Source organism: Plutella xylostella, chromosome Z, assembly GCF_932276165.1.
Source record: "Plutella xylostella chromosome Z, ilPluXylo3.1, whole genome shotgun sequence".
Lineage (NCBI taxonomy): Eukaryota > Metazoa > Arthropoda > Insecta > Lepidoptera > Plutellidae > Plutella > Plutella xylostella.
The window spans coordinates 14,055,172-14,081,973 of NC_064012.1; the positions used below are offsets into that span (position 1 = coordinate 14,055,172).

The following is a 26,802-nucleotide window of genomic DNA, read 5'->3' on the forward strand; positions in this document are numbered from 1 at the left end:
ACGCAATAACTATCACACTGTAAGTGACCATTTTACCATAGATGCTGACACTACACTCAAAAGGCGAGTGGATAGGAATCGGCCACCATTTCATCGCAGATCCTAGGTGTTAAATTAATTAAGTACCATTACTTAAAAATAATAAGATAAATAAGTGGGTATAATCTAAAGCTATGTAGTACATAAAAATGTTTACTTAAATATAATTTGTAAATAGGTGGAAATTTTTGACTGTATTTTGGAGGGAACTTACGTACGGAATATTGACGTAAGCTTCGATTTTGTCAACCATTTTTGTTTTGTTTTATAAATTATACCGGCTCTTCCGTTCCTATTGTTTCTTACATCTAGTTTTATAGAGGGCTGGTTAAATCACGTATACTATATAACTAAATACTATCCTTCTGACTCCTATGCTTATGGCTTTAACTCTATGTAGTCATTGCTCAGTTTAAGAGGCTTGTAAGTGGCGCATCCACGGCATGCGTGTTTCCCGCCGGATCTGCGCGAAGAGGGCTGTGATTGGCTGACGTTTGCAGCAACATCTACCGGACTTTTGTCTCGTCCAATAGGCGGGTTGGGGTTCGACCGGAACTTACTCATATTCATATAAATACCCGGCGAACCGTGCGGAGCTAGTTGCAAAGCGCCATCTACAACTGGTTTTGTAACTACGTGGCCGCCTCGCCGTGACACACCTGTGTTTCGCTCTACTGGTGGGTCGGGCAAAGGCCGAAACTTATACATAGCCGTATAAATATCCGTATCAAGCGGCTGAGATCGAGAACGTCTGACAGAGCCATCTAGTGAGGCACGGGCTGAGTCTCGAACCAGTGCTGATCGCGAGTGGCGCTGTGATTGGCTGCCTACAGCGCCACCTCGTGGTCGCCTATATGAAACTACGCTTGTCGAACGCTCTACAGGCGGGTCAGGCAATGGCCGAAATTTATACATTGTTACATAAACATCCGTATCGAGCGGCTGTGATTTAGGACGACTGACAGTGCCATCTGGCGAGGCACAACTAAAGTCTCGAACCACTGATGGTTGCGGGCTTTTAGAAATGCGCTGTGATTGGCTATTTACAGCGCCACCTAGTGGTGACAATGAGAAGAAACCTGTCTCACGCTCTACAGACGGGTCAGGCAGCAAACGAAATTTATACTTACTGCTATAAACATCACTACATTTCCTAACAGCCGGATCTTTCAACAATCGCGGGTGTTTAGCCTGTCCGTTAACACTGCCATCTACCGGCACGTTGACATACTTCATCTCTGCTGTGTAGCCAAACATACTACCGCCATCTAGCGGTGCGTAACGTGAGGCGTAGCTTGCGTCTCGTCCCACTGGTGTTCCGTAAGTGCCCTGACGCAGTCGCTGAGGGGAGCCCCAGCAGTAAGCCGCACTCGCGCCGCCTTGATAGCCGAGTGGACCAGCCAGTTGCATAGCTCCAGGGCTTCTAGACATTCCGTGCGGGAAATCTGTGGGGCGGAATACGTGGGGTGAAGTTGGGGGTTTAGTGAAGGATCGGGCATGTCATGACGGGCCGCAACGCTGTGTTTTTAATGCTCGTTTGTGTTGTATACAGGGTGTTGCGAAAGAGGTAGGTATAGCTAGCCGTATAACAAAAGATCAGAATGTCCTTTTTCAACAACTTCGTGCGATACAACAAAATTAAAATAGTTTGCTTAAGGCGATATTTTTGCACAGCGGCCAGGCATAATATGCGCGATCTTTTGAGCATCATCAGTCTGTTATTGTCCACTGCTAGATATAAGCCTCTTCCAATGAACACCAAGCCTTCCTCATATACTTAGTTGCTACGTTATTAAATTATCATAAACATTGAATGATGAAATGATGTGTAACATAATATAATTGTGCAAATAAAGTGTATTGTATGATACCTTTACCATTTACTATTAGTTAGTTTACCATCACCATCATAAGAAATTAACATTTATTTGAGATGCAGCAACTAAAATTATAAGAGTACTAGCTATTTAGTTTAACCTTACCACTGCAATAGTGCAACAGAGGTGAATGTTATCAGAGGCAGGCATGACTTTTATTACTATTAACATTTCCATAATCAGTGACAAACACTAGGTCAACTACTATTTGTCACCGCGGCGAAAGGATTCGCCAGTCACATTAGTCACCCCCTGCCATGATGCTACCTCAAGACCGCTGCCACCTTTCCACTACCGACAAAGTTCCTTCACCATATGTTTACTGACCTGGTTGTTGAGTACTTTCATCATGACCCTGACCTCGTCAGACTCAGCGCCGCGTTGTCTCCCGCAGGGCTTCTGATCAGCAAACTCGAGCAAGTCTTCGTGAGACACGTGTTCCGTACAGTCTGCAACGGGTTATTCACGCCGGGTGATGCGGTGATGTCGGTTAGATTGTACCCGGTGTGTGGGACAATTTGACACTTTTTGTGAGAGAGTGGCTCACCGAATAATGCATCTGTCGAAACCTTTCATTCACCCCTCTGCTGGGGCACGGGTCTCCTTCCAATGAAGGAGGGGTTTTAGGGCCAAAACCCTTATTACAGGTAAATAAGAATTAGGTTTCGTTGGTTTCAGATGTTTTATTTGATGAAACGCTCTCTATTCGAGAGGTCTTTAAAGACAGTTTTCTACTTGTAAACGCCCAGCGAAATTAAATCGAATATTCGAATCGATAAGTGTCAAATTATTCATGATTGTGTATAGCTGTGCGATTATGTAACTTCACAGTTGAAGGCAAAATTATCGATTCATACTTTTTTAGACAGAAAAATCTTGAACTTGAACTTTTGGAAAATACTTAGCCGAAAATATCTATTTAGTTTTTAAATTTTGAAAGAAAGGAAATGATTTGGAATATGGGTGTAAGTTTGCCAGTACAGTAGGCAAAAAGTTCATAGAGCTTAAAAATCACGAAGAGTCAGCAAAAACTAGCAAACTGTGATTACTTGAGATACTGAACCGATACGCCACTAACTCAATCAGCGGAGAACTTTTTGTCTACTGAGCACCTTACGAATTCGCCTTGCGAGTCGATCTTAATTCTAAAGATACACGAAATTGCACAGCTAATCGAATAAGATAGACATACACAAAATAAACATGACAAACAATAGACTTCACAAAATATATAGCATAAAATAATGATGTAGAAAATTAAACACATAAATATCTTTGTGTCGCTTGAATGAAAGCTCTTTTGTGATTGGTTGGACCGGCAGCCATCTTGAATTAAAATCATTTTCATTGGCTACTGTCAAACCAAAGACAAATATGATATCAAAGTAAAACTATGTACCTACCAGTACAGGTGTAACTGTGTTTTCACTTTAGAACTTCTAGATGAATAGAAAAAACACCATTAAATCTATATCTTAATCTATACTAACCAGCTGAAGATTTCCGACCTGTTCAGTGTTCATCCAGATGAAGCAAGTTTAAAGAAAATAAAATGATTAATAAATCTTATTCTATAAATTTCTCATTTAGATCAGCCATCTACGCAAGAGTACATTATGTTATACCTACGAAAGGGTTTTGGTCCTTCTGATGTATGGCACTGTTTTTTGTGTATATATGTAGTTGTTTCTTATGCCAGACAGTCACATGACACAGGTTTCTTTTTACTTCAGCATTCTCACAGGACATAATTTCACATTTCAATCGACGCATACACACTTTCAAACTCTACTGATCTACTGACTACGACACAAATAGACAACACATGGTAAAGTTGTGCAATAAAGGATTAAATAAATAAATAAACTCTAGTAATATCTACTCCTATCCTTCATTTGTACTACGTATCAACAGACAATCACACAGATACTCATGCTTATCTCAACACCTCTTCTTTTCATTGTCTGTTCAAATACTTTAACTAGGGAATCTCAAGACACATATGGACGACACACGCTAATCCCTACACCTCTCCTTTTCATTTTCTGGTCAAAAACATTACCTTCAATTAAGGCATTTTACGGCACAGATGGACAACACTCGCTAATCCCTACACCTCTCTTTTCGTTAGTGGTTAGACTACCTTACCTTTAACTAAGGAACCTTCTTCGTAAAACGCAGTACCGCTGGTGCTGGGCTGTGGGTCAGGCATGAAGCTCTCAAACGGGTTTGCATGCGACTTGAACGGGTTCGTGTCTTTGACGACACCGTCGAACACGTCGACGCCTTCGTCTGGAAATGAGTATATCATGGAAATGATTGCTTTATTATACAGGGGGTTATAAAGGGGTAATATTAATAGGGCGAACGCGCTCCGCCTCAATGTCGTCGCTCGCGCACCAATCACTTTGTTTCCCTTGTTAGTCTTTCATTTTTTTTGTTTATTTAATGTTATTGTGCGTCACTACTAAAGAGGCCTCCACTGAAACACCAGTGCGGTGTCCTTGGCTGTGGCCAAGGGCGCTGCAATAGCTGAGTGGACGCCTTTTTGGCGGACAGCAAAGTTATACGTAAGTTATATATTATGGTGTATAATTAAGTATGATTGCTGTCATTGTCAAATAAAGTTTTATCTTTCTTTCTTTCTTTAATATTTATTTTCACCCCAATCTACTTAACATTGGTACTATTTTAACAGTGTGGGCCTAAACGTAAGCGTCCATCTGTCGGCAGCGTACGCAACGGACGCATCGCATTTATTTAGACAAGTGCGTCCGCTTCATCGGAATTGTCGACGCAGCTTCTCCATACATTTATGACAAACCGTTTGATGCGATACGTACGATAACGATAGATGGACGCTTACCAAGCTCGCTCTAAGAATACGTATTCAAATAACATGTCAGTCGTCAGCTATGACAATTATACGTAGGTTCTACCTAGATTCTGATATACTGCGCTTGCTCCGCTTTCTCCCTAGCCTGCATATGGGAAAGTGTGGCAATGGTAGATATTGGCTCTCTTCAGTAAAAGTTAAACCACACAAGCATACGTACCACCCAGATTCTGATACTGCGCTTTCTCCCTAGCCTGCATGTGGCAGTTCTGGTAGATGTTGTTATTCTTCGGTATCGGTTTCTTGGCGTCCGGGCGCGATGGCTGCGTCAGCAGTGGGTGTTTGCGGACGTGTCTCGGCTTGTCCACCAGCTTGGGCTTGGATGTTCGTGGTGGGAGGGCTAGCTCGTTGTCGTTGGATGTGCTGGAGCGAGGCTGGAAGGTGTAAGTATAGATACAGATACAGGGTGTTCCGTAAGTTAACGCAAGCCGGCAGGAGGTGATATAAAACTTGATTCTAACAACTTTTGTTCTTGCAGAAATTTATAATTACATGCTTGCGACTGTAATCCCCGAAGGGGTTTAGATGTACATTTGTACTCAAGTAATAAGTTGCGAGCCGTATCGCCGTTTTTGGACGAGTACAATTCATTTAGGGTACACATCTTTGTTCTTTGTCAGAGAGGGACAGAACAGTTCAATAGCTAAAACGTCCTATAACTTATCTATGAATAAAGGGGCTACAATGTAGGAAGTTTAGGAAGCAGAGGAATTAAAATTTAGAGCTATAACATAAACCTTGTATTAGATAAAACAAAAATGTCTAATAACTACAATAGTTTTACTTCGTGATACATGGAAGCCCAAAAGCTCGAATAACCATTTTTTTTTCATAAAACGTACAACATCAAGCAATTATTTACCTCGTTGTAATATTCATGGTGATAATCGATCTATAGGATGCATGTAAGAATAAGACACATCAATTATGAAATCGTTAGCTTGAAGTGATGAAGAACAGATGAGAAAGTAGAAGTATTAATCTGAGTTATTCATGAGTTATTTATTTGTTTACCTCAACTGTAGCGATTGGTTTCTCCGGATATCTGTGCGGTGGGTGGCTGATGTTGCACCTGTAAATGACATTAATATTATAGCGACATACACTTAAATAAACATATTATATTCCAATCCACGGGCAAAGATATCTAACAGAACCCTTATTACATTCGGATAAGGGTAGTTTTTGTTTGTACATATTTGATGTCTTTCCCCGTGGAATGGGATATAACACGGTATACACAGGGGCGTATTTACCCTAGGGCTAAAAGGGCTACAGCCCGGGGCGGCAGGCGGCGAAGGGCGGCCCAGGGGCGGCCGGCAGGCCGCCCTTGTGCTTTAGGTTGGAGGATTTAAAAGTACAGAACAATATTTTAGGACGTAAGCCTGAGGCCCTGAGCCATCTTTCCACATGTTGATTTCATGTCTTAAGAAATTTGATTTAAAGTATGAAGGCCGACCTTTCTTCTTTTCTGTCTAATTTTTTACCGCCTCGGTATTTTTTTGAAGGAAATCAAAATAAAAAAAATTGCCGCCCTGCACATGTTTATTTTTAAATGTTCTAAAATGTGCTCGTCTATCCAGAAAAAATATTTTTTTTTGTTCGGAAGATATCATTTTCTTTGCAAATCTATCACCACAATGTCCACAATGTTCTTATACATGTAGGTCGCTAGGTACTCTACACTTATTCTTTTTTCGTGTCAGTGAACATGCGAATTTTTAAATTTGTCTAGACCAAAAAGAAGCAACTTTGATAGCATTCTGGTTGGCCTGGAGTAAGTCTTCCCGAGTGCAGGTGGAAGGGCACAGAGGACAGGAGAGTAAATGCTCCATAGTCTGGGGGCGGTACCACAGTCGCATAGGTTGGTACCAACGGTATAGCCCCACTTACAGAGATTGTCCTTGCAGCAGCCTACCTCTGCTCGCAACCGATTTAGAGTCTTCCAAATGTGCCAGGGGAGACTTTTGCCGGGAGCAAGTTTTTCCTCAAGAGGTAGGAAAGGATCCTAGGGCTGCTTTTCCTCCTAGAGCCTTAGCCTTGCGATTTGTGGGTTTTCATCCGTTAAGGACACCTCACTATTTTTAGAAACGCTTTGCGTCTCTTAATGCGGGAAGGTGCGGCAGTATGTGAGTAAAGTGGATGTCTGGAGTCGCATTCTTGTTTGGCTTTCTCAACAGAACATGCCACTTTTATACGCCGTATACTAGGGGGTGCTATCCCAGCCGGAGAGTTGACTTTGTAGAGCGGTGTCAGTTTGAGGCATACTGTTACCAACTGTACGAACTGTGTCGTTAAGAGCAAAATCTACTTCTCTACTCTAGCATGTGCGGACCTGGCCCATATGGGGCAGGCAAATTCGGCAGCTGAGAAGCAGAGTGCTAGGCTACTTGTTCGTAGAACTTGCGGAGAGGCGCCCCAGCCGGTAGACGTAAGCCGTCGCAGAAGGTTGTTTCGGGAGCTGAATGACTTCTTGGTATTTTGGCAGCAGGTTTTGTACGTGAGGGATCTATGACCTAGTGGCCCTGGCACTCCAAGGTGTTTTGGTTTCGAGCAGTGCTGGATTTTTAAAGTATGAAAGCCGGCTTTTGTTCTTTTCTGAACCGGGGGGAATAGTAAAAAAAAAATCGCCCGAAACTGAGTTAGCGCGCGCACGCGCGTGTCATACAAAAATAATACGCGGCAGGAGCACACGCGTGCTCCTGCCGCGTGCAGCACGCTGGTAAACACACCCACGCGCATGTTGCACGCGCGTGTTGGTCGCTTCCCGACACGCGCGTACTTGTTCAGTCGCTGACGCTACGTGAAGCGTGCGCCTAACTCAGTTTCGGCGCTAAAGAAAAAAAACGCCTAACGATTTTTCTGGATAGACGAGTAGGTACATTTTAGAACGTTTAGAAACAAACAGTTTATTTCTAAACGTTCTAAAATGTACTCGTCTATCCAGAAAAATCTTTTTTTTTTGTTCGGACGATACAAGTTAGATACAAGGTGGACCAAAAGAAGTCATCCGATGTTGTTTGGCTCTCTTGTTTTTCTAAATGAAAAACTTCGATTCTGTATTTTGATCATGTTTATTTAGAACCTTTACAATTTTATTGGTAAAGTCTAGAAATTGATATCGGCCAAATGGGCGTTGCCATTTGCACAAATGAGAGCAACTTCCAATAGGGTGATTCGTGAACCACCTTGTATCGTCCGAAGAAAAAAAAAATAAAAAAATTCTGGATAGACGAGTACCTACCTAGGTACATTTATGTAGGTCGGTAGGTACTCTACACTGACTGCTCTTTTTGTTTTCTTTCATTCCTTGATGGGGCGGAAAACTACAGGAGCCCAGGGCGCGCAATCTTTAAATACGCCCCTGGGTATACATGGTCTTCACGAATAGTTAAATGGTTGATTCGCTCATGGATGGCTCAGCATGCTGTATATGGTGGGGTCAATTTCTCGGTCCTAGATTTTATTCCATTCATAGCAGTTTTAAAGTACCCTTCCGAGTACTTTTAACTTTTTCAAATTAAAAAATAAGTTGTATAGCATACTACCGGTAAGTAACGCAGTGCAATAATTTTGCTTTGCCTACCAACCACTGTTCATTAATGTTTTATCTGTTATTGTCGTGCTGTTATTTCGTATCACATAATTATTATTCTATTCATTTCCTCACCTCAAGCTCCTCCTCCCATCCCTGCCCAGGTCCTCACTGGAGCCGCCCGTCAGCGGCTGAGTGGCCGCCAGCTGCGGGATCAGACTGGACACCAGAGAGGGCTGTTCGATGAACGTCGTGTATGCCGCCTTGCTCTCCTCTGTTATTGTTTCTCTACCCCCCGGGAGATTAGCACATAGGCTACTTTTTATCGCGGTTTTCCCACGGGAAAACTTTTCAAGGCGAAGCGAAACTCGCGGGATCAGCTAGTCAAAAATAAGATGTAAAAACCGTACCTCAAGAAAAACCAATTATATCCTCACCTCAAGCTCCTCCTGCCATCCCTGCCCAGGTCCTCGCTGGAGCCGCCCGTCAGCGGCTGACTCGCCGCCAGCTGCGGGATCAGACTGGACACCAGAGTGGGCTGCTCGATGAACGTGGTGTACGCCGCCTTGCTCTCCTCTGTTATAGTCTCTCTACCCCCCAGGAGATTAGCACATAGGCTACTTTTTATCGCGGTTTTCCCACGGGAAAACTTTTTAAGGCGAAGCGAAACTCGCGGGATCAGCTTGTCAAAAATAAGATGTAAAAACCGTACCTCAAGAAACACCAATTATATCCTCACCTCAAGCTCCTCCTGCCATCCCTGCCCAGGTCCTCACTGGAGCCGCCCGTCAGCGGCTGAGTGGCCGCCAGCTGCGGGATCAGACTGGACACCAGAGAGGGCTGCTCGATGAACGTCGTGTATGCCGCCTTGCTTTCCTCCGTTATTGTTTCCTGTGGGATGGAAAACTATAGATAGACTATAGGGCAAGTCTATTATTTCATACACCAAAGTGGATCGGCTTCGGCATCGGGTAAGAAAGGTAAAAATTGGACGGGACTGGTGAAGTAGTAAATACCTGTATATCAGGAACGCTTCTAGCTTGCTCGCTAAAGTTGCGGCACGGTTTATCTGAAGAAGAAAAACATTTGTTATATTAAGCCCCTGTTCCACAATGTCTGGTTAGTCGCTACCTGTCGGATAAAATACATGCTGTCACTGTCTAAAAAATAATAACAGAAAGTGACAGCATGTATTTTATCCGTCAGGTAGCCACTAACCAGACATTGTGAGATAAAATACAAGCTGTCACTCTCTGTTATTATATTTTTGACAGTGACAGCATGTATTTTATCTCACAAGTAGCCACTAACCAGACATTGTGGAACAGGGCCTTAAACTATTATATTATTCGCATACGAGTAATTTTAGGAAACCCAACCCAATCTATATTTTCATCATTCATGCCTTCGTACATAATTGAGGATGTAATAATATACTCACCATCTTGTTCTTCTTTAGGCGCTTCTTTGTCCTTCTTAGTGAGTTCTTTCAATATGTTGTTGTCTTCCTCAGTGCCCCACTTGCCTGGCTCCAGATCATTCATGGATCTGAAAATAAATAGCGAAAAGTAATTCATAATTTCTGGCTTTCAGACTAGGGCAGTGTAAAAATTTACTTATCAAATTATTATTGAGGGAATAGGAAACGCAAGGATATTTTATAAATTAGGCTTAATTTTAAAACATAGATTTGTACGTGTTTATTAAATAAAATATTTTAGCCTAATGTAACGGTTATGGCATTTTACCTGAGCAACATTCTAACGGATGCATGGAAGAAGAAAAATACTAGTTATGTAAATGCATAATAAATAACCCATCAAATAAGTAAGTGGTGTATGCTGGTAGCACTAAGTTCGCCTTAGTACAAATTTATTTATGTACTACAGTATTTATACGTGAGTTATTATGGATGCTTGTTACGAAGCGAAGCTCGTGGGAAACAGCTAGTAAAGAATAACTTTAGCCCTAATAAACTAGTTATGGGTGTTTTTTCTGTTAAGCGTTTCCGGTTGGTTACCATGTTACCAGATCTTGTATATTTACCTGGTGGTAATCTTGTTGGCGAGTGCGACAGCAGTGTCGAGAGTCTTGGTGTCGTGCGCTGACATTGGCTTCATGGTGCCCGAGTGGAAGCCGCGCTTCTTCTCCGATGCTGACATCGTGTGGGCTCTGTTTGTGTGAGAGGATATGTGGATATTACAGAAGGAATACCTTGACACACTGTTTTTTGGATAGAGGTATCATACATCAGTATGGAGATTTGATTTGAGATTAATAGGAACTCATGCAATGTTATTGGTATACTCACTTTCCCCTTCCGAAGTCATCAAAGAAATCAGGTGCTTCCCAATTATTCTGCAATAAAACCATAAATGACGTTAGTGAGTAAGGCCGAAAATTCCATAAAAGCCACGGGAAATCTTTTGATGATGAAGCAAATAGATGCTTAATAAAATATAATTTAAAAACTCACCGAGTCACTGTAGTGATAGTAGCGGGACATAGTGTTGGTCTTCTTTATAATACTCTCCATTTCCTGCAGTAATATCTGACTGAATTCCGTACCGCCCTTCTGCAGAAATAAATAAAAGTATAGTATGTAGGAGGGTTCCGCTCATCTGGCATAATCTTTATTGACCAAAACTCATTTCGCATAACTCGTATGGTCTAAACTTTTTTGGCCGAACCATCACTTTGCCAAGACTTATGTGGCATAAGGCTCGTTTCGTCTAAAACTCTTTAGGCACAATCTTTAAACACTTAAGTTTCGTTTGCTCAAATTTATGTTCGTCTATACCTATGTATAATCTTGTTTCTCCTAATGTTATCTTAATAAATAATATATTAAGTATGTAGTAAATGTAAAAATTGTGGTATTTTTCTCCTACATTCCGAAAATCACGATATTGTATCATCAAAAAATCGAAAGTTAATATAACTGACCAATATAATTATTACAAACCCCATGAGATCGAAACTTAAAAATAGGTGCGACGACGAGCAAAGCGAGGACGAGCGTGTTAGGTGCACATGTTCATCAAAACCAAAGCGGAGCGCAGCGAAGCGGAGCGGAGCGTTTTCCAAACAGCGGAAACAATACAAGGCACCAGTTTACGCTAAATAGAGAGACGCTCCGTCAAAGTTAAAGCCAAACGAATATTATTACTTTGTATAAACCTATGCCATAGCATTATTAGGCTATTCAAGATTTGGCCATACCATTATTAGGCTAAACAATGTTATGCGAAATAACTTTTTACTAAACGAGATTTATGCCATACGATTTTCGGCGTAACGAGACTTTGACCAAACGTTACTATGCAATACGAGATTAGGCAAAAAAATCTTATGCCAAAAAAGGTAGAACCTATGTAGGATGCCCTTTGGCTAGATGGGGTGACGACTTGCGAAAGGTGGCTGGTAATGATTGGATGCGGAAGCTATAGACCGGATCGAGTGGCGTGCTTTGGGATAGGCCTACATCCAGCAGTAGACTGCTAGAGGCTGGTGATGATGATGATGATGATGGTTGAGTGCTCTTGAAACAATAACTCGTCGCGATTCTCTCTCCTTTGGAGACGACCTGTTAGGCCCCGTTTGTCTAAGTATTGGCTATCAATTTAAATGTGTCAAGCAAATATTATATGAATTACTCACATTATCAGTCTCGCCAATTTCAGAGTACTCGTGTTCAGGCTCAATGTTGTGCGATGCGCTGTCGTGGCTCTTGAATATACCGGCTTTTACCTACAAAAATAAAACACTATTGCTATAAAACATTTTAATAAAAATTTCAGTTTCGAATTTTTACATAGAATGATGCGTACGTACGTAGGCTAGCGCAGCGTAACACATCTAGTGGTCATTGTGATGAAACAAATGACAGAAGATATACGCATTGACAGTCTCCGTTTGCAAACATTATAAGTAAACTTACAATCTAATAAGCACAATGGTTTGAAGAGAAAGGCTACTCTAGCTTTACATAAATCAAAAGAACGAGAGTGGTAATGCAATCCGCACGTTTAACAACAATATCGAGCCATGAACGTAAATTTTTAAAAACTTATCTCCGTCCGGGTAAGGGGGGGCTCTTTCTGTCTTAAGAGAAGAACGAAGGCAAGAAACTCCTGAGCCATCTTTTCAAAAAAAAAGACTTAAAATGATGATATATAGAATAGAATAGAAATAGTTGGTATACAATACTTAAAAGCTTATTAATAATTTAGCATGGTTAGCACAGCAGAGCGCTCTGAAAGTTTTTTTTTTCAATCTAACCAAAGTGATCCCCTTTGATTTAGACTGGAAAGTAATTCATACCTTGTTCAAAATTCCCTTTCCGGAGCTGACGATGTTCTCTTTTCCGTTCTTCCGGGAGCTCTTGCTGCACATCTCCGCTGCAGATGTGGAGGCCGAAGCCGACACTGCGAATAAGAAGTGGATATGTAATAGACGTACCTGATAGCAATGATCTAATATACAGTTAACTATAGTTATTTTTAAAACTAACGAGTACTGACCAGGAAGGAGATGGCGGGACCACCTGGACAATTTTAGCACGGAATAGTGTGAGCAGGGCCAAGAAAGGGATATGTGGAATGTTCAAGGAGAGACCTTTGCCCAGCAGTGGGACACTAGATGTTAAGGTAAAAAAAAACGAGTCCTGAATATGCCATTTACCATTTACCACTTTACCATTTCCGACACTGACAGAGTGAGATGGGTCCGTAATAAATTCCGTGGACCAATAGCACTATTGGTGGTGGATACGGCGGCATGGACACGGCGCCGGTGAGGAAGGACGGCGAGTGCGGATTGATCAGCGGCTGCTGGTCCAGCTCCTTGCACGGCTGGTAGGGGGCGCCACTTGACGCATCTTGACATACATCAAGTGTGCTGCCATTCTAGTCAAGAATGCTGCCATTCTAGTCAAGATTGCTGCATAGTCTCACTTACCATCAGCAGTAGCTTCAGCATCGAGCAGCGGATACGGCGGCATGGACACGGCGCCGGTGAGGAAGGACGGCGAGTGCGGGTTGATCAGCGGCTGCTGGTCCAGCTCCTTGCACGGCTGGTAGGGGGGCACCACTTGACGCGGCGGCTGGGGAGGGGAAAGTTGTTATGATGTTGGGGTTAGAGTGTTGTTTTGCATAAAGGGTAAAGCGATTGGATGGTATCTTTGCGTAACGTAAGTTTGCGGCGGGTAATCCTCGAAGAAGTAGTCCGACTTTTACCGGCTTTTATTTGTGATTTTCCATTCACGTAATAGACAGCGTGCCATGGTATCGGATTCATAGATATCGTTTTTTTTATTTAGTTTCCTTACCATGTTTTACTTTACAGTAAGACCAATGACCATATTGATCCTTTAAAAAAATGGCGAAAGTTACATAAATGTGAGTAGGGAGGAGTATTCTTGCAACTACAGTTAGAGTGACACCGCGCAAGATACCATAATTACTTCCTTCATTTACATATTCATACGCAATATTATGCTGCCTAGTAATGAGTTAGTGAGCCGACAATAATTATAAAATAAATAAATAAAACTAACCTTGGCAGCTCCTTTAGGCACGACGGGCTTGGTGCAAGCGGGGTCGAAAAGGCCGCAGGCGCCGCCTGCCAACACTCCATACCATAGTGACGTGTTGTTGTGACTGCAAACAGTTATATACGGGACTATAGGGCAAGCGTGTTTTGTGGGCAACGGAGGAGTAAAGAAGAATGGTAATTCTATGCTAACTACGTACTATAAATGTCGGTTATTAATGTATTGTCGCCTGCTTATACCATAGTGAAGTGTTGTTGTGACTGAAAACAGTTACATAGGGAACTATAGGGCATGCGTGTTTTGTGGGCAGTAGAGGAGTATAAAGAATGATGATTATGCAATTTTTGATACATAAAAACTACCATAGCTATTGTCATTCGTTGTAATTTTGTGAGAACTAAATAACTACTACAAATGTATGATTTTGGATAACATACCGTGCAAACATAATGTACAGTTCTCCCATATTAATAATGCGCATGCAAATCTTCGCAAACTGTCGTATTCCCGGAAACACCCGAATCAGTGCCTTAAACAAAGCACTTGCATTTTGATCCTTGTTCGAAAGAAATAGTAGTCAATATCATGTGACACATAATCGAAAACAATTTGGGCGGTCGGTGGCTGTCACCGATCAGTCAAGGGTCTCAAGGTCAAGATCAATATTACTTTTGTGGAATTATAAAGAGCTGCAATTACACATCGTTCTAGTTATTTTTTTCAAATGTGAATTTAATTTCAACTTTAATTATTTTTGACGACGCCATATTATGAGGCACATTTAAGAATAAAATATACGTCACATTGATAGACTTCACTTTGCCAATAAAGCCACACCCAAAAGACCAAGTTTGTAATTGTAATATTATTGTGAATGATCAGCGCTGTAAATACTTTTGAATTGAGATTTTAATGTAAACATTTTTATTAATGTGAAATAATCAGTGCTGTAAATACTTTTGAACTGAGATTTAATTTTTTTAATATAAATCTGCGTTTGAAATCCATTTCTCCTTATAATATAAACCTTGTGTTATTCAAACCTTCTTTCATCCATCTTTACATCAGCTTCAGTAAGACACTTGAAAAGTAGGTACCTACTGTAACATTTTCGAAGTAAATTTTAATATTATGGAATATTATGAATTATTGAATCAAATTTCGTTACTGATAAATCAATTATCTCTTTTAGCACCAATTACATAATTCTACTAAAATTTCATGAAGAAAATGCACTTAACCACTCTAAATACATAATAGTTTTCTAACGCTCGGGAATACGACAGTTGCCGAACAATGACGAAGATTTCTATGTGCATTATCAATTTTGGGGAACTGTAAGTCAGATACATAAGATAATAAACAATAATTTAAAGATTAAAAAACCCGATTCTAAGGTAGTCTACAAAATCTGTTGATGAATATAACACAAAATGCCGTGCAGTGAAAGCATAAAGTTGTAAATTGTATGCAGACATGTCCTGGATCACTACTGGTTTCTTTCTACTACTAATACAAGTCGCTAGCCGCCAAACGAGTCCTTTAGAAATACATACAAGCTCGTAGTGACGTTGCGACTCATCGTCTGATGTCGTCAGCCGCCAAATTGAACCGTAAATAAAATGTTTTTTGGGATTGTTATACCAGTCTATAGCTATACATACCTGTATACTACGAGTATTAACGCTATTGTAAGCATATCCACAAGCATCGTAAAGCAGGGTTAATAAAACATTTACCTATGTAGTATTAGTATGAGGTCCGCTGTCAAAATGCAAATAACCTGAAAACATGAGCGACACATAATAAATATGTTAGAAAATACATACACACATGCCATGTACAACCATAGTATACACGCATAAACACAATAATAGGTGGTAAGTTATACAGTACCGTTAAGATACATATCATTATAATGTTATTGTTATAATTAGATTCCAGTTGTTATAAGTATGGGTTAATGAAATAGCAAAACTAAAATTTACACCTATGAGACATATTTTTATCTTTAGAACTAATGAATAATTTTTATAATGTCTCATAAATAAGTTTTGTTGTTTCAAAGTTAACCCATCATTAGAATACAAACACATATGCAAGCCAACACTTAAATCGAACAACATTGAAACATTTAACAACAATATTTCGTTATCATAGTATTGAGATGAGGAATGAAACTGTAAGTATGCATGGAAAACGGACAAATATGGTAATGAGAATTAGTATTATGATAGTAAAACATGTCTTACTTCTTTCCCAGCACTGTAATAGTCTGGCCGGTCTTGTATTCCAAGTAGCTGACGCGAAGACGGTTCTCATCTGGCTTGTGGAAGTTTTGGGTAGCTTGCACCTGTACAAAAAATGCAATATTTAAATAAAATAGTATACTTCTTTTTAGTATATTAGCGACATGATGTCGGTAACCAAAAGTAGACTTTTATAATAGCTAGACCATGGTTTGACACCGCGGTAAAATTATTAGCCAGTCAGATTAACGAACCAGTACCTACTTAAAAACCCACTGAGTATTCTCATTTATCCTTGCCCAAAACTTTGTCGTAAATTGGTGAACCCCACATGATCTACACTAAGTCATCATAATAGCCGACATACCACATGAACTAGATCTACTTCATGTAATACGACTAAGTGTGAAAAGAAATACAAATGGTCAAAAACTCTCGACGGCATACCATTGGTGCGCTCAGCCGCTATTGGTCGATTGCGGTAACATCCTCTCTTCTCATTCATAGTTACCTGTTCAGGGCGAATAGACTGCAGTTTGACGAGCAGCTGGCTGAACTTGGGTCGGTGCGTGGGGTCGTGCTCCCAGCAGTGAAGCATCACTATGTAGTACTGCTCCGGACACAGCTCCGGACGCTCTAGACGCTAGAGTGAGACATATGGATAGATTAGTTGTAGTAATTTTTCTTCTTTATGGTTATTTTTCACCAGCGAGGCGAGACGAGAATTGAATTGTTTGTATGGGAATTACAGATGCGCTAGGAGAGAATTGATATTATACTGTGTGCGAATCACAAGTATTGTGGACAAGTCGATAGCGTACTTACGATACGTAGCTATCGCAATTTGTATGTCATATTGATCAGCGCCCCTGTCACTAACGTTAAAAACTAATTAAACGCATACAAAATCCAGTGACCTCACCTATTGAATTACTAACAATTGACTTAAGTCGACAATACTCGTGTTAAGCACACTGAAAGACACGACATTTCTCGACATACCTGACAGTTGGGCGAATCTATAGCCTCCAATATCTGCTGGCCAGTCAGCGCCACCCACGGCTGGAACCCGTAAGTGAACATCTCCCACAGACACACCCCGTAAGCCCACACGTCGCTCGAAGTGGTGAAGCGGAGGTACAAGATGCATTCTGGGGCACACCTGGGATGTGGAAAACAATTATGTATGAGGAGATGCTAGTTTTGATCTTTTGTACCTGATAGTTGATAGTGGGAAAGAATCAATGAACAGTGAAGGGGCAAAACAGACGAGAATGCTATCCAGACCGCTCATCAAATGACCTTCTAAGCAGGTATCCGGTAGTGACTGGATGAGAAAGGCAAGAGTGCTTTGTCGCTCCTTGGTAGGGGCCTATGCCCAGCAGTCGATGATTACGCAATGATGAAGCGTTCCATTCCTTCACCGGAAAAAAAGTCAATTCATTTTGTTATCCATTCGAATCTAGAGTCCCTTGTTTTAGCTAAATATATTATAGCCGGACTCTTTGCGTCCTCATAGTTATATGGCCTTAAAAAACATTAAATCAACGCATTGTTAACTTACCATGCGACTGGCAGTTTGAGGTTCACATTATAGTTGGTCTGATAGTAATCCTTGCCGACTCCCAGTGCCCGAGATAAGCCGAAGTCGGATATCTTGACACGATCCTTGTTGAACACCAGAATGTTCCTGGCTGCCAGGTCACTGGAATTGAGAAAAATTGTCATGAAGAGTGATGTAATAAACTTCTTACCTCTCAGCTTATCGCAATACCAATCACTTTCTCGACATCACCAGAGGTTAACTGGTAGAGAATGCTACTAGCATTAAGTTCGCCTTTGTAATGCAAATTTAGGTGCAATAAATAATTTATAATAATAATAAACAGGCATAAAATTAGATGAAGAAGATACTTTTAAGTCGCAGAGCATACGCGCAAGTTACGAGTTCGGGTCTTGAGATTACGATCTTATGAAACAGATTTTAAATTCAAATTCGCAGTCGCACTACAGATTTACGTCATTCGCAGTGCTTACAGAAAGAGAACTACCTACATTGATTTAATATTTGCCTTTCATTATAATATGTAGCTTTAACGCGCAAGCTTCTCATTCTCATTGCCTGAAATAAAATCCCATATCGCCAAAAAACCATACGTGAAAAAGTCGCGGTTTAGATCAATATGAACGAAAATGTATCACTCCCACTCGCAGGTGGTGTCATAGGAGTGTGACGTCACACGTGTTGTGGTGAGCTACCTGAAGATACACACACAGCATCTGCAGAACATGATCCTCCTCCAAAACTGGAGTGTTATAGTCATAATATCGTTTGAGGTAACACACAACACTAACAAATAACACCCAAGAAACATGAGCATCTTTAAACAAGACTTTGTCTTTTCAGGGCATAGCAGTCAGGGTCACTAATCACTAATTACACCATAGGGGACAGCGTGACGTCACACGTTCACATGAGCCCTTTCAACATACATAATGCATAATATTTGTAGGTATACTTATTAATAATATTTATATAATGTTATTCCTAAATTCTTTAGTACACTGGACCCTATTTGAAAATAAGTATTCTACCCTTCAAAGGTTGTCTTGAAAAAAATCGCATTTAGTGATAAGACCGCCTTTTTTGTACGTATATGTTGAAAAGTATATAAGCTAAATAAAGAATATTCTATTCTATTCTATAATGCTCTAAACTCACCGATGTATCAGCCTCTTCTGTTCCAAGTAAGTCATGCCGCTGCAGATCTGCTCGGCGAACTCGCACAGAGTGGGCACGGGGAAGTGCGGGCGGAGGGACACCTCGCGGAGACACTCTAGGAGCGAGCGGAGAGGCGCTAGCTCTGTGACCTGAGTGGGAGAGAGAGATGGGTGAAAAGAAAGGTATAAAGTTGTGGGTCTGATGTCTTAAAAGCTAGAGGCTTGATGGGCTAGTTTGCTGTAGAAACAGTCTGAAAGCAATATTCTAATGTTTACATTTCTAGCGTGTCAGTGACAAATACTAGAGCGTCTAGGGTTTGTGACCATGAATGCATTAGCCAGTAATAATAGTCATTCCATTGTACACCCCAATTTTCCACCCAATCCAGCTGACAGGATCACTCGCCTTTCCCATTTACCGTTGGCAATGTTATAGTCGAGTCACAGATTGCTGCTATAAAATAGCCAACACACAGGTGTATCAACCACAGCAGCCACTACACGAGGTCGTTATTGACGTTGACAAACTCGTTTAATGTTCCACCAATTACAGCTCCATATTTATGGCGAATTACGATATAGTAACGTTAATCTACGTCGATAATGATCCCGTGTAGCGGCAGCAGCAGGATCTCAGCAGTGTGACTATCAACAAAGCACTGACCAGCATCAGCGACTCGATTTCCAGCACCACCCCGTACAAATGTATGGATTTGACAGCTGTCGTAGGGCTCATGCTACAATGACAAATAAAATGTATGGATTTGACAGCTGTCATAGGTATCAAGCTATATTTTACAAAGTATAGTTGTTACATTCTAGTACGGGATGCCTCAAACCGACACCGCTCCACAAACTCTACTCTCTGGCTGGGATAGCACCCCCTAGCATACGGCGTAAAGTGGCATGTTCTGTTGAGAAAGCCAAACAAGAATGCGACTCCAGACATCCACTTTACTCACATACTGCCGCACCTTCCCGCCTTAAGAGCCGCAAAGCGTTTCTAAATAGTGAGGTGTCCTTAACGGATGAAAACCCACAAAACGCAAGGCTAAGGCTCTGGGAGGAAAAGCAGCCCCAGGATCCTTTCCTACCTGTTGAGGAAAAACTTGCTCCCGGTAACAGTCTTCCCTGGCACATCTGGAAGACTCTAAATCGGTTGCGGGCAGAGGTAGGCTGCTGCAAGGACAATCTCTGTAAGTGGGGCTATACCGTTGGTAACAACCTATGCGACTGTGGTACCGCCCCCCAGACTATGGAGCATTTACTCTCCTGTCCCCTGTGCCCTTCCACCTGCACACGGGACGACTTACTCCAGGCCAACCAGAATGCTATCATAGTTGCTTCTTTTTGGTCTGGACAAATATAAAAAATCGCATTTCACTGACACGAAAGAAGAAGAAGAAGATTCTAGTACAGAAAGACAGAGACAGGACAGTGCTGATAAACCTGCTGACAGAATTCAAATCACAATAGCCGAGCCGCACAAGGCTGTCATACAAAATCCAACACATTTTAACAGCAAGAGCGGTCACTACACGGGGTCGTTATTGGCGTCGATAAACTCGTACTTTTACATTCCACCAATAACAGCGAGGTATTTATGTTGAATTGTGATATCGCTTATCTACGTCGATAACGATCCCGTGTAGCAGCACCAGGATGTCGTCAGCAGTGTGACTATATCAACAAAGCACTGACCAGCATCAGCGACTCCACGTCCAGCACCACCCCGTACAGCCGCACTATGAACGGGTGTTCGATGCCGTGCATCACCGCCGCCTCCTTCAGGAACTCCGTCGAGTCTGACGTCATACGCTCGTGGCCCAGGCACTTGATTGCCACTTGGATCTGCGAACGGGGATTTGTTAGGATGGTGAGACTCCAAGACTTCCCTTAGTAGACCTTAAGGTGGGGTGTAGGGGTTATGTAAGGATAGTGGTAAAGATTTGGAGTAGAATACTAAAGTTGCGAATATAACCTAACTTAAAGACAATGGAAGTCTGGTATTGTTATCAAGAAAAGGAAAGGAGAATTGTACTTTTATGGAGAAAGAAAATATTGCGAGACATAAATGTTCAGGTATTTAGATTACGTCATATAGATCTGAAGCGTCCATAGTCTAGCGGGCCTCAGTGATCGTAACTGATCATTGAGGTTAAGCACCAACTGGCATTTCAGCCATTGGATGGGTGACCAATTTCAAGTGGTTCTTTTCTGGTTGCTTCCATGCTTCAGACGGCACGTCAAGCGGTGGGTCCTGCGTCAGCGTCGGCAGCAGTCGTTAAGCCTAGTCAGATGCCCACTTACCTGACAACTCTCTCAGCACAAGCTTGCTTGTGTTGGGTTGGGATCCACCAACCCGCACTAGACTAGCGTGGTGGACTAGGCCTAAACCCTTCCTTCTATGGAAGGAGACCCGTGCCCCAGCAGTGGGGACATGATGGGTTGGATGAAATAGATGTGAAAATTAAGCTCACCAGTCTACAGTGGCCAGCATAATAAGAAATGGACCAAGCTTAAGGAGATTGTTAAGACCTAAGAGGCCTTCAGCATCATAAAGTTGAATTCCTGTTATGTTGGGATATGCTCAAAGGGTCTGGTGCAGGTACAAGCAGGGGCGTATTTAAAGATTGCGCGCCCTGGGCTCCTGTAGTTTTCCGCCCCATCAAGGATTGAAAGAAAACAAAAAGAGCAGTCAGTGTATAGTACCTATCGACCTACATAAATGTATAATATCATTGTGGTGATAGATTTGCACAGATAATGATATCTTCCGAACAAAAAATTTTTTTTTTGGATAGACGGGTACGTACCTTTTAGAACGTTTAGAAATAAACTTTGGGGACTGAGACATTTTTTTTTCTTTGGATTTCCTTAAAAAATACAGAGGCGGAAAAAAATAGACTATTCCACCGGTTCAAAAAAGAACAAAGGCCGGCTTTCATACTTAAAAAATCCAGCACTGCTCGTCACCAAAATACCTCGGAGTGACACAGGGTCCTGCCAGTGATGACGTATGGTGCACAGACGTGGACACTGACGGTAGGACTGGTCCAACGATTTAAAGTCGCTCAGCGTGCTATGGAGAGAGCTATGCTTGGGGTTTCTCTGATGGATCGTATCAGATATGAGGTTATCCGTCAGAGGACTAAGGTTTCTGACATAGCTGTCAAAATATGCAAGCTGAAGTGGTAGTGGGCTGGTCATATCTGCCGAAGAACCGATAACCGTTGTGGTAGACGAGTTCTCGAGTGGAAACCACGAACAGGCAAACGCAGCGTGGGACGCCCTCCTGCCCGCTGGACTGAAGACCTTAGGCGGGTAGAGCCGTTAGTGGTTGGGTGAGGAAGGCCGAGGACCGTGTGTTGTGGCGCTCCTTGGGAGAGGCCTATGTCCAGCAGTGGATGATTATTGGCTGATGATGATATGGGCAAGGTCCGCGCATACTAGAGAACTAGATTTTGCTCTTAACGACACAGTTCGTATAGTAACGGGATGCCTCAAACCGACACCGCTCTACAAGGTCTACTCTCTGGCTGGGATAGCACCCCCTGGCATACGGCGAAAAGTGGCATGTTCTGTTGAGAAAGGCAAGCAAGACACAGACATACACTTTACTCACATACTGCCGCAACTTCCCGCCTTAAGAGCATTTCTAAATAGTGTGGTGTCCTTAACTGATGAAAACCCACAAAAACGCAAGGCTAAGGCTCTGGTAGGAAAAGCAGCCCCAGGATCTTTTCCTACCTTTTGAGGAAAAACTTGCTCCCGGTATCAGTCTCCCCTGGCACATTTTGAAGACTCTAAATCGGTTGCAAACAGAGGTAGGCTGCTGCAAGGACAATCTTTGCAAGTGGGGCTATACCGTTGGTACCAACCTACCTATGCGACTGTGGTACCGCCCCCTGACTATGGAGCATGTACTCTCCGCCCCCTGTGCCCTTCCAGCTGAACTCGGGAAGATTACTCCAGGCCAACCAGAATGCTATCAAAGTTGCTTCGTTTTGGTCTAGACAAATTAAAAAATTCGCATGTTCACTGACACGAAAGAAGAAGTTTAGAGTACCTACCGACTACCGACCTACATATGTATAGGAACATTGTGGTGATAGATTTGCATAAAAAATGATATCTTTGGAAGAACAAAAAAAATCTGGATAGACGAGTACATTTTAGAACGTTTAGAAATAAACTTGTGCAGGGCGGGCGACTGAGTTATCCAAAAAAAAACTTACCAAATACCTACCAAGGCGGAAAAAAATTTGACTATTCCACCGGTTCAGAAAAGAACGAAGGCGGCTTTCATACTTATCATATTTCTTAAGACATTAAATCAACATTTGCAAAGATGGCTCAGGGCCGTTCTAGGGTTACGTCCTAAAATATTGTTCTGTACTTTTTTAATCCTTCAACCTAAAGTCCAGGGGCGGCCGGTAGGCCGGTAGGCCGCCCTTCGCCGCCTGCCGCCCCGGGCTGTAGCCCTTTTAGCCCTAGGGTAAATACGCCCCTGGGTACATGCAGAGTATAGAATAGAATAAAATACCCTCTGATTGCCTGTGGTCCAAGTCCCCTGCTGCACCACTCCAAACTGCCCCATCCCAAGTTCTTTATTGATAGTGATGTCATCCTTTGGTATGATGTGTTTGGATGGCACATGGACGGTGCTCTCCGAGAGAAGGTGTAGATCAGTTGGCAAAGAGCTGGGGCCATGGTTATGCTGAAAGAAAAAATATTTGCCTTCTATGAGCAATAGGGTTGACGCAAGTATGTTATGTAAGATAGATGAAAGAAATAATCTTATCTAGTTTGAGAGGAAGTAAATCTTATGTTAATGAAATAGAAACACAGTGTGCTGATTTTTAGATAGGCTTGATGTCATATCAATGTGTATCTATCTATGTGCATATTTCAAAAAGAGTGATGAGAGTGGTTTCTTAAAATAAAATCGCACAATGGTAACAAAGATTGCGGCTTAAATAAGAAAATACATTTTATCTTACCAGTTCGTGACGTCTGTTTGGTAGAAACAGATTCTTTATTCTGGATATGTACTGGTTGGGAAAGTATTTGGAGTAGATTTTCTTGAAGCGTCTCTGCTCGGGTTTGGAGAGCCCAATTTGAGCCAAGTCTTCAGAGAAGACATACTTCAGCTGAGATAACTTTGACACCTTCAGAGATTCCCTGTAAAGATTTAAAATAATGGTTTAGTACTAAATAAGACCAAATTTCTCTTGATGGTTGGGAAATAGGCTGGCATACCCTATTAACTATTTATAATTATGATTTGAATTGGAATAATACAGATTAGTATATAAATACAGTTGCTGATCTACTACATTGTGTATAATTAACAATACAGTGTAAACTCTATATAACAACACTGAAGGGACTGTGCATTTTATGGCGTTATAGATAGTTGTCCTTAAATGGAGAGAAGAAAAATCTGAATTAGAAGAAGCCAAAGCGTTTGCCAACATCACTTATCTTCTCTCCCGTTTCTATTGCGCGTATCAGTAAAACTTTTTCATCAATACAGTGATTTTCTTTTACTTACATGTTTACAGTCTGAAAGTTTGTGAGCAACTAAGAATATGATAACCATGTCATTGATGTTGATTCTGAAGGCAGAAATTCTCTTTTTAGAGCTGTCATAATTACTATTAAATGTTTGCTGCAAGTGCTGCAACTCACCCTAAAACTATTTTGTATAATTTGATTAAATTTTAATAACATTTGAACATTTACATAAAACTAGAGTAAACCTCCTTAACTCATACCTGAACAACTTGTGATACTGCTGTAGCTCGGCTTCCTCCAGAAACTCTAGCAGAATCTGGTCCTCGAAAGAACCTTCTGGAAACAACATATTTCTGTTATTAGAAATACTATTTACAGTAACAATACATCTGCCATATTGGTATAATATGCAGAAAGATGTAGGGTAGGGAACTAATTCAGAATACCCTGAATATTGGATTAACTCCAGTAAAATAAGACCTATAATGTCTTTGTACACTTGAAGCAGAGCAGATCCTGACTTCACAGTGTACAACTTCAGGTTGTGTATAGCAACTTAGTATTGATTAATGAAACTACAACTATAAGTAGAAGTACTGTATCTATCAATGCATCACTGTATGTTTTTTTTAAGATAAAAAAAATACCATATGTGCAACAATGCTAAGTTGCCAACTGATATTTAGCCTCGAACACGCCCTTAAGGTAATACTGAGCATATTAACATATATTCAGAATCACATTCGAGAAAGTACGGCGGCAGCGTGGGTTTTATTACAATATGAAGGTATAGGTAAATTAAAAATACCTTCAAACATCTTGGTTTTTCCAACTATCAAGAAAGTATAGGTTTAAGTTCAACTTCGAGAACGGAGTGAAAATCCCGTAACCACTGTGTAGGCTTTCCTTTAATGGATGGGCAATCCTCTGGATTTTCTGGATGCTAACTTACTCAACTTAAACGAAGCTTTCGGTAAAAATCTTTAAAAACTCATGAAATAAACAACGAATACTATCAATAACTCTTACCCATTATTCTGACATTGAAGAAAAGCAAAACTGGAAGTCGCCAGGGCTGTATACCGACAAATATTTAATATTTTATCACCAAGTGCCGCAGAATATTTATTTAGAAAAACTAATGAAGGCATCAACAAAAAAAGTGTCTTGAAGAAGTTTTTTTAGAAATTCACAGATGACTGATGCTGTCTATGTTTGACACCACAGAGTAGATTCGATTATTTTGCGAACCCTTATTTTGAGCTTTAATGTTATTTCGACTAGCGTCTCTGTCGCGCTTATAAAAAATGGCTAGCTAAGGCCTTGGTCTCCTATTTACGCCGTAGATCGCGTCCAGCGTCACGCCGTAGGCCGCGTCACAATGCTCACTATTGAAATGTACTGATGCGGTCTCCCTCACACGCCGACGTTGGCGCGTAGATGTAATGAGCATCGTGACGCGGCCTACGGCGGTGACACTTGACGCGACCTGCGGCGTAAATAGGAGACCCAGGCCTAAGTGGAGAGGTAGAAATGAGAAACCAGGGTTCAGCTTGACACAAATTTATTTAGGAGGTCAAGTGTGGGTTAGGCCTACACTACACGATCAGTCAGTTTTCAGTTGGTACGGATAGGGACTCCCCTGAGTCGAAGAGTATTGGTGTGAAATCCCGATAATGCGACCGGCGTGGAAGTCCTCATCTCCAGTGGCCAGGTAGGTAGGCAGGCAGGTCACGTCGCCGTTGCGTGCGCGTGGTGTGTAGCTCGGCTGAGCGACGTGGTCAGCAACACGAAGGTAGGGGGTTGCCGAACCAGCACGTAGAGGGCGAGCCGTAGATGTATAGATGTATCACGTAGGTGTACCCTTGTCGTAGCGTGAACCTTGGAGTAGTAGCGTGGACCTCGAACCCTGAAAAAGATGGAAATCCAACGCATCAGTACACCGTTATCGTCTAGGTTCCACATACCGTCATCAAGACCTACAGCAGAGCACCTAATCTAACTTGATTGAGGCGGCAGTGGAAACCAGCACGGAATACCACTATTAAATAAGAAATAGAAATAATTAGAAAAGGCCGAAAGCGGTACACTAGTTGCAGCATAATTTTGATAAAAAGTACTTTAATGCATTTAAGCAAGCTAGCGTATTTAAAATAAAAGAAATATAAAAGCTGATGATGATGGAATGCGTAATTGCATGTCCGCCATCTTGGCTATAAGTGCGCAGTTAGTATAGTTAAGTTAGCTAACGCGTAAGCAGGCGAATAAAATAAGAAAGGAAGCTACGTTAGACAAATTTAAATTAACACTTTTAAAATACGGTAGTAAACGTTTAAAACACAAATAGGTTCCTAAAATGAGCTAAGCAAGTCTGATCACACTTACCCGATATTGGGGAGGACACGCACAAG

General features: G+C 41.6%; 1 protein-coding gene across 7 annotated transcripts; it reads right to left on the minus strand.

Moving 5' to 3' along the window:
- LOC105386473 (activated Cdc42 kinase-like) lies at window positions 1-25,550 on the minus strand. Of its 7 annotated transcripts, XM_048632592.1 has the most exons (28): window positions 25,421-25,550; window positions 24,652-24,727; window positions 23,875-24,055; window positions 23,418-23,591; window positions 20,573-20,722; window positions 18,873-19,021; window positions 17,715-17,855; window positions 17,153-17,312; window positions 16,662-16,793; window positions 16,154-16,254; window positions 13,905-14,007; window positions 13,307-13,451; window positions 12,671-12,774; window positions 12,008-12,097; window positions 10,824-10,922; window positions 10,659-10,705; window positions 10,394-10,519; window positions 10,096-10,107; window positions 9,789-9,895; window positions 9,364-9,416; window positions 8,483-8,634; window positions 5,827-5,884; window positions 5,675-5,704; window positions 4,973-5,186; window positions 4,065-4,208; window positions 3,407-3,424; window positions 2,244-2,365; window positions 1,157-1,484 (listed from the first exon to the last, which is right to left on the minus strand). In XM_048632592.1, the coding sequence occupies exons 1-28, from the start codon at window positions 25,422-25,424 to the stop codon at window positions 1,308-1,310; spliced, it is 3,069 nt and encodes a 1,022-aa protein (XP_048488549.1). In that variant the 5' UTR covers window positions 25,425-25,550; the 3' UTR covers window positions 1,157-1,307. The 7 variants fall into 7 exon arrangements, with proteins under 7 accessions (XP_048488544.1, XP_048488543.1, XP_048488545.1 ...); XM_048632587.1 differs by lacking the exon at window positions 2,244-2,365 and having other exon boundaries at window positions 1-1,484; window positions 24,652-24,724; XM_048632586.1 differs by lacking the exon at window positions 2,244-2,365 and having other exon boundaries at window positions 1-1,484.
- Window positions 25,551-26,802: the final 1,252 nt, after the last annotated feature.